General features: G+C 46.3%; 1 protein-coding gene across 1 annotated transcript; it reads left to right on the top strand.

Moving 5' to 3' along the window:
- Positions 1-922: 922 nt before the first annotated feature.
- On the top strand, positions 923-4,862 carry LOC148011665 (uncharacterized). Its single transcript, XM_087670278.1, has 2 exons — positions 923-3,384; positions 3,656-4,862. Exon 1 carries the CDS (start codon positions 1,384-1,386, stop codon positions 2,992-2,994), a length of 1,611 nt encoding a protein of 536 aa, XP_087526404.1. The 5' UTR covers positions 923-1,383; the 3' UTR covers positions 2,995-3,384; positions 3,656-4,862.
- The last annotated feature ends 1,880 nt before the right edge of the window (positions 4,863-6,742 follow it).

The following is a 6,742-nucleotide window of genomic DNA, read 5'->3' as shown; positions in this document are numbered from 1 at the left end:
GATCACCATCGATCTTCATTGACAAATGCTAATCCAAATAATATTTTCAAAACATAGTCCACTATCAAAAGTTGGGGCCTTTGCACCCCCAGACCAAATTTGTCACCCCCCTCCAACTACTTGGAGCCAAGAGCTAATGCACCTAGACCCATGAAAGGCACCCAATGTAACTCACTACTTGATGCAAGGTGCCTTAGGTGTATAGTCAGCTAAGTTTCATCAACTCTTTCCCACTTGATCCTATATGTCAAGTTCACATAGACTGGTCTACGAGGCTAGACCAACCAATGTGGACCCCTTTCGAGTATTTGAATTGGAAACTCAATGCCTACCCTAACCTCTCTTCAATTTGGAGCCTTTTAACGTTGGGTGGCTGGAGCACATGCAAGTAACTGAGAGGTAGGTGTTTTGAGCAATTTCCAATAGCTGTCTGCTCCAATCGAAGAATCTTGACTATGATGTCCCCCACTAGGACTTCCACCGTTTGGGATGGTTCTTATCACGGTGCCAATGTCGCATGGTTTGGGATGGTTCTCGTCACGGTGCCAATGTTGCCCTCCTACTGGGAATGGTGGTCTCTTCCCCTTCCGTCCCTCCCTCTCTCTCCCTCTCTCTTGCGGCCTACTTTGCTCTTTATGTGCTTTACCTTGTGTACGTTGGCTGGAGCACATGCAAGTAATTGAGAGGTAGGTGTTTGAGCAATTGCCAATAGGTGTCTGCTCCAATCGAAGAATCTTGACTGTGATGTCCACTAGGACTCCACGGTTTGGGATGGTTCCTATCACAGTGCTGATGTTGGATGGTTTGGGATGGTTCTCATCACGGTGCATGTTGCCCTCTTACTGGGAACGGGGGACCTCCCCCCTTCCGTCCCTCCCTCTCTCTCCCTCTCTCTCGCGGCCTACTTTGCTCTTTATGCGCTTTACCTTGTGTGCTGTCGCTGTGGTGCTGCCTTGTGTACTCGCCCTCTCTCTTTCTCCCTTTGTTTCTCTCTGTTTGCTTGCTCGCCTCTTGCTTGCGTTCCCCCTGCCTCTCTCTCTCTTTGTTCTACCTGCTTAGCATCATCATCATCATCACCATCATCAGCATCAATCGTTCTCCTCCTATCTGCTATTTCTTAGGAGCTTCTCCTCTCGACCTTCTCTTCTTCCTTGCCTGCCATTTTCTTCGATTGTTCCTCTTCTTCTGTGGCCCTTGCTAATGTTTCCTCCAGACGCTCATCCTCCCAGACGCATCCGCCTCCTTGCCCCAATGCTTTCCATCAGAGTCTGCCGCCTCCCGTCCTCCCTTATCCCCTCTGCGACTTTCTCCGCCCCTCTGCGCCGGCTCAACGCCTTCTTCAAGATGAAGGGAGCTTGGAAGTAAGAGGGCAGGAGCAGCTGCATGCATAGCCGCCCTCGAGCCACGGCTCCCCTGCCGCCTGCGGAAGAGAAACGCAACCGAATTCGAACATACAGTTACAGAGGCCTCACAGAGACAGAATCCTCGCAGCACGCCATTGCTGCTGCCCCAGCGGCCACCATGACCGAAGCTCTGCTCACCATGCTGTCCATGGAAAGCCCCTCCACTCTCCTGTCTATGGACACCAACGTCCACGAAGATGCCGACGCTGCCCCCCGACAAGCATCCATCGCTCGCCCCCCGGACATTAACCTGCCATTGGCGGTCGACATCAGCACACCCCCATCTTGGCCCTCCAGCAAGGCTCCCGATATCCTGGATGTGGGCCTGGCCACTCAGATCCAGGATGCACGCCCTCTTACACCAGCCAAGGGCAAACGATTAGTCAGGCGCAGTGATAGCATCTGGGGGGCATGGTTTTTCTTTGATCACTACTTCAGACCTGCCTTGACTGACAAGCTAGGTCTCCGGCTCGATCAATTTATGGTTCAGCACGATATGGAGAACATGTACATGTGGGTTTTCAGAGAGAGGCCCGAGAATGCATTGGGCAAGATGCAGCTGAGGAGCTACATGAATGGACACGCCCGGTTTGGTGAGCCCCAGTTCCCTTTCAGTGCATTAAATGGGTTCACTCGGTCTCACAGGATGCAGAGGAAGCATTACAGAGGGTTGTCCAATCCGCAATGTATTCATGGGATTGAGGTGGTGAGGAATCCAAACTTGTCCCACGTCATTGAAGATGACCAGAAAAGATGGGTGGAACTTACAGGTAGGGATCTGAACTTTGTTTTGCCAGTGGAGGCAGGAGATTTTTCTGCTTGGAGGACCCTGCCATGCACAGATTTGGATTTTGAAAGGTCAGATGTCTGCTCACTGAGCAAGTGCTCTAATGGTTCATCTAAGAAACAGCAGTCACCCAAAGCTAGTCCAGGCGACTTTGCTGTTTCTACTCTGAGTCTTTCTTGCAAGCTGATTGGCCAGGCTGGTGGGAATAGTTTCAGCGTCTCCTCATTGCAGAAAAGAAAACGCAAGTCTGAAATTTCATGTGTGAATGATGAGGAATGTTGTGCGCCAAATGGTAGTCTGTCTGGTGAGATACTGGGTGAAGAAATACAGCAAGGTGAGCAGCCAAAGTGGCTTGCTGATTCGTCAGGTGTTATACTGGAAACATCTGGGCCAGTAACAGGAGCAAAGAGCATTTATGAGGATGAGAAAGGTTATTTGATCATGGTGAGTTTGCCATTCACAGACATGAACAGGTTGAGAGTGTCCTGGCGGAACACTGCCACACATGGTGTGGTCAAAGTTCAATGCATCAGCACAGCAAGGATGCCTGTAGTAATCAGAGGAGAGAGAACTTTCAAGTTGGCAGATCCAAATCCAGAGCATTGTCCTCAGGGTGAGTTCATCAGAGAGATTCCTTTGGCGACAAGGATTCCGGAGAATGCTGAGTTGAAGGCTTTTTATGTGGAAGCCAGTGCAGGTTTGGAAATCATGGTACCCAAGCACAGTCATTTCTCAGAGGAGAGAGAAGTAAGGGTGTTCTTGCCACCTCAACTGGGAAAAAGCGAGGTCTTACTTCTTCAATAATTTTGAGTTCTGTATAATTGACTGCTGACTATATTACCTGAATAGTTTAGGTTTAGGCAAGTTAGGAGGCCACTAGACAAACTTCAATCAAGCAGGGTATTTTTAAATGTTTTTAAAGTAGTCTGCTTGTATATTACACTTATTGACTTGCCATTGAGATATTATGCTTATTACACTTGACTATGTAATTGCTTTCCATCTGTATGGATGCATGCAGTAACTTTGACTTTTCTGGACCATGTTTTGGCAACAGATGTACTTAGTGTCTTGTGTTATATGTTTGCACCTTTTCTTGGGCTGCTTCTTATTTGGCACTCCAGGCTAATATTTGCAAGGAAAGCTGGTTTATTTGCAGCCCAGTCAAGTTCCTTTCATTCAACCTTATTGCTGGTATGGGTCATTGACTAGAAGTTTCAGAAATTTGACTTTATAGAGAGTTTTCTGTGTTTCAATCAGAATCCTAAACCATCGCTGTAATTTATTGTCCAGTCTTATTCTTTTCTGAAGATAATAATTTTTCTTACTGCAAGTTCAAATGAAACTCAACAGGTCTCTTTTAGCCCTTTGAATAGGGCCAAACGTTAAGCAAGACACTTAGAATAATTTTCTCTTACATTTAATGCTTTTAGTAGAGTACTGACATCTTTGTGTTCATGTACAGAGTAGTGACCCTGAGAGTCCATGCTTGTCTGTGTGTTCAAATAATGATACACAATGCACAAGGCAACAACTGCTGGAACATTATCTGGATGAATACTAGGCTAACCTAATCATAGTCTCAGCCTTGTAATCATGAACATGTAATGAATGCATGCTGACTGCCTGTAAATAGGCAGCAAGTCTAAATCTGTCTCAAAATTGGTCCGACTTTATTAAGAATCTGGTTCAGCTGATATATCTTGTCAAATGTTGTCCAACTGGAGTAATCACATTTTAGTGGGAGAATCAGGTTCATTGAAGATCTCTGTTGGTCCAACTGCTACTGGTGAATCTGACCTATTTATCCAAGCCCAGATCCAGAGTAAAAGAGGGGTTTATCTTGGCAGTGCTGGTAGTCATGGTCATCGTAAGTTTACAGAGAAGGATACATTCAACACAATATGCTTAACAACTAGCTTTGTGACCAATTTCATACTCCAGATGATAGTTGTGGAGAGAATGACTGTAAGGAAGAACATCTAGCACTATCAAGCGTGGAGTTGGCTATTCACCTTCTTATCATCTGCACTTGATTTATAGAGGAGGAAATGCATCTACTAGCTCAACCTGTGCATTGATGTGATGATGCTGCTGTCCTAGAAACTTATGCTTTTCAGAAGGCCAACTGAGATTTTTATGAACAGGACCCAGGGGTGTGACCAGTTTTCATCTCCAACTCTTATCATCTTAAATGCTGGATTGCCCAAGCATCCATTGCTGTCATCACTCTCTTGTTGCGATCAGCCTACATTGCCATCCTGGTCTTCCTATGAATGGAGATAGGTCCTGCTGTTTGCTGCCCTGGCATCATCATTGCTGATGATGGGACAAAACATGGCAGATGCTGTGCTTTTCTATGTGCTCTTGTGTGAAATGGTAATGACTCCCACATGCTTTGTCTTGTTGGAGAAGAGAGGTTGCCAACAATTGCTATAGCACTTTGGCTGTCATACTAGGCCACCATAAGAATCCCATGAGGAAAATGTAGCTCTACCACGAAACTCCTGAATTAGATGGCCTCCTTGGCACCATCATACAAATCCCAATACTTGGGTCTTAGTTGAAGATGTAGGGTTGTGTTTGGGTGGCAGCCTCCTTCTCAGCTGGCTCTTCTCATCCACACCTTGGTGGCAACATTCCACCTCCTCGTGTTAGCATTTGCCAATTGGCGTGAGTTCCTCCAAGAATCATCACCCACTGTTGGCGACAATATCCCAATCTGTGTCTGCCTTTTGCACCATTGTAGCTCCTCCATCATCAAACATCATATCATATCATCTAGTTGGTGACATCATCTTCATGGTTTGCTTGTGTTTTGATTTCTTGGTGGCTCCTCTACAGTAGGCGATCTGCTCCTTTAGTTTGTGACAACCCAAGGGACATTGTTGCTTGTGTTTGGGCAACTTGACTCATCCTTTTCCACTTCACGTCACATTTGACTATTGGTGTCAGTCTTCAAGCTTGTGTGCGTTTGTAGACTTAGAAGCTCATCATCCTTCGGCGATAGTCTCCTTGCTCCAGGCATCCCCTCTTCATCCTTGTGTTGCAAATTCAAAGGCTTCAATGATAGTCTCCTTGCTCTAGGTGACACCTCATCGTCCTTTTATTTGTAGCCTTTGAATTTGCTATAAGTTGTATCCAACGTGCACCCTCATGAGTAAACAGATTTACTCAGAGGCTTTAAGATGTCACGAGGTGATAAGTTCTCATGGAGACCACCATACGAGTAGACGGAGGCTTTTAAGACCTCACGAGGTGATAAGTTCTCTTGGCGACCGCCACATTGTGTGGAAGTTTCCCCCACCCATTTTCAGGTCTAGTGGCTACCACAACCCACCTCTCCTCCACAGTCCACTCTCTTGCGAACTTGCAATTGTTCCCCACCCTTGGCTCACTCTGAGCCTTTCTTCTTCCCCACCCTCTTCTCCTTAGGTTTGAGAAGACACTTATGGGTGCTCTTTAGCTTTTGCACCTTTTGAGCCCTAGATACTTCTTTCGCTCGATTGGTAGTGCTTCCTTTGTTCTTAGACACCTTAGAGTTCGTGATCCATGAGTTGGAGTCACACACTCTCTCAGAGGGGAATCCAGAGGGGGATCCTTTTCCTTTGCCTTTAGAGGGTATCTTCTTTTTCTTTGGCTTTAGAGGGGGACTCCTATTCCTCTAGTTTCAGAGGGGGACCCTACTACTCTCGAAGTTCCTCATCCACTATCCTTTACTTTCGAGGAGTGGCTTTCTTTTGAGTGGTCCTTTCCTCTACTTCTATCCAATCTGTAGAGGATCTATCTTCAATTGGGGCCCTTGGATTTTTAGCAGTGACTTTGTGACTAGCCTTTATATTCCTTCCAGCATGGTGCAATTGAGCTAGTGGCTTCTCACTTGAGGTCATGTTTCAAGTTCTACTGCTCATCCGGTCTCTTGACTATCTTCACAGGTCTCCTTTTAGGTGGCTTTCTTGGATTATAGGGTGGACCTTCTTCTCTTCCGCTCACTCCTCTTTTGTGCTTCTTTTTTTGCTTGAGAGGGGGGTGTTGAGCAACCACATCATTCTGTACAAATTTCCTTTTTCATTTCCATTTTTGGTTTCAGTTTCCAACCCCAAAAAGGTAATTTCAAAGAGTGGAGCGCCATACGAGAGACTCCAGTGGGGGAGATTCGAGACTGTTCATGCTTATATATAGGGCATCTCCCATTCATTTTTCACCCACCTCTTTCACTCACTTTGTGAGACCATCGTCTCTCTCTCTCTCTCTCTCTCTCTCTCTCTCTCTCTCTCTCTCCTTTCCTTCTGCCATTATCTCCTGTTGTCAAGCGCTAGCCTGCAAGATCATTTGGGCTATGTTTTGGTGGTAGCAGCCTCCCCAGTTAGTGCTTCTCATCCACACCTTGGCGACAACTATCCACCTCATGGCATCAGCATTTGCTATGTGGCATCAACTCCTCCTCCAGGCATCATCACCCAATGTTGGCGATAGTATTCGAGTTTGCTAGTGTTTCCATTTTGCATCCTGGCAGCTCCTCCACCATCAGACATCATATCATCTAGTTGGT

The sequence above is a fragment of the Lygodium microphyllum genome, chromosome 28 (genome assembly GCF_053477565.2).
Source record: "Lygodium microphyllum isolate KBCC chromosome 28, Lygodium_microphyllum_v1.1.10, whole genome shotgun sequence".
Classification (NCBI taxonomy): domain Eukaryota; kingdom Viridiplantae; phylum Streptophyta; class Polypodiopsida; order Schizaeales; family Lygodiaceae; genus Lygodium; species Lygodium microphyllum.
The sequence above is the reverse complement of the archived record's forward strand: the minus strand, read 5'-3'. Positions and strand labels throughout refer to the sequence as shown.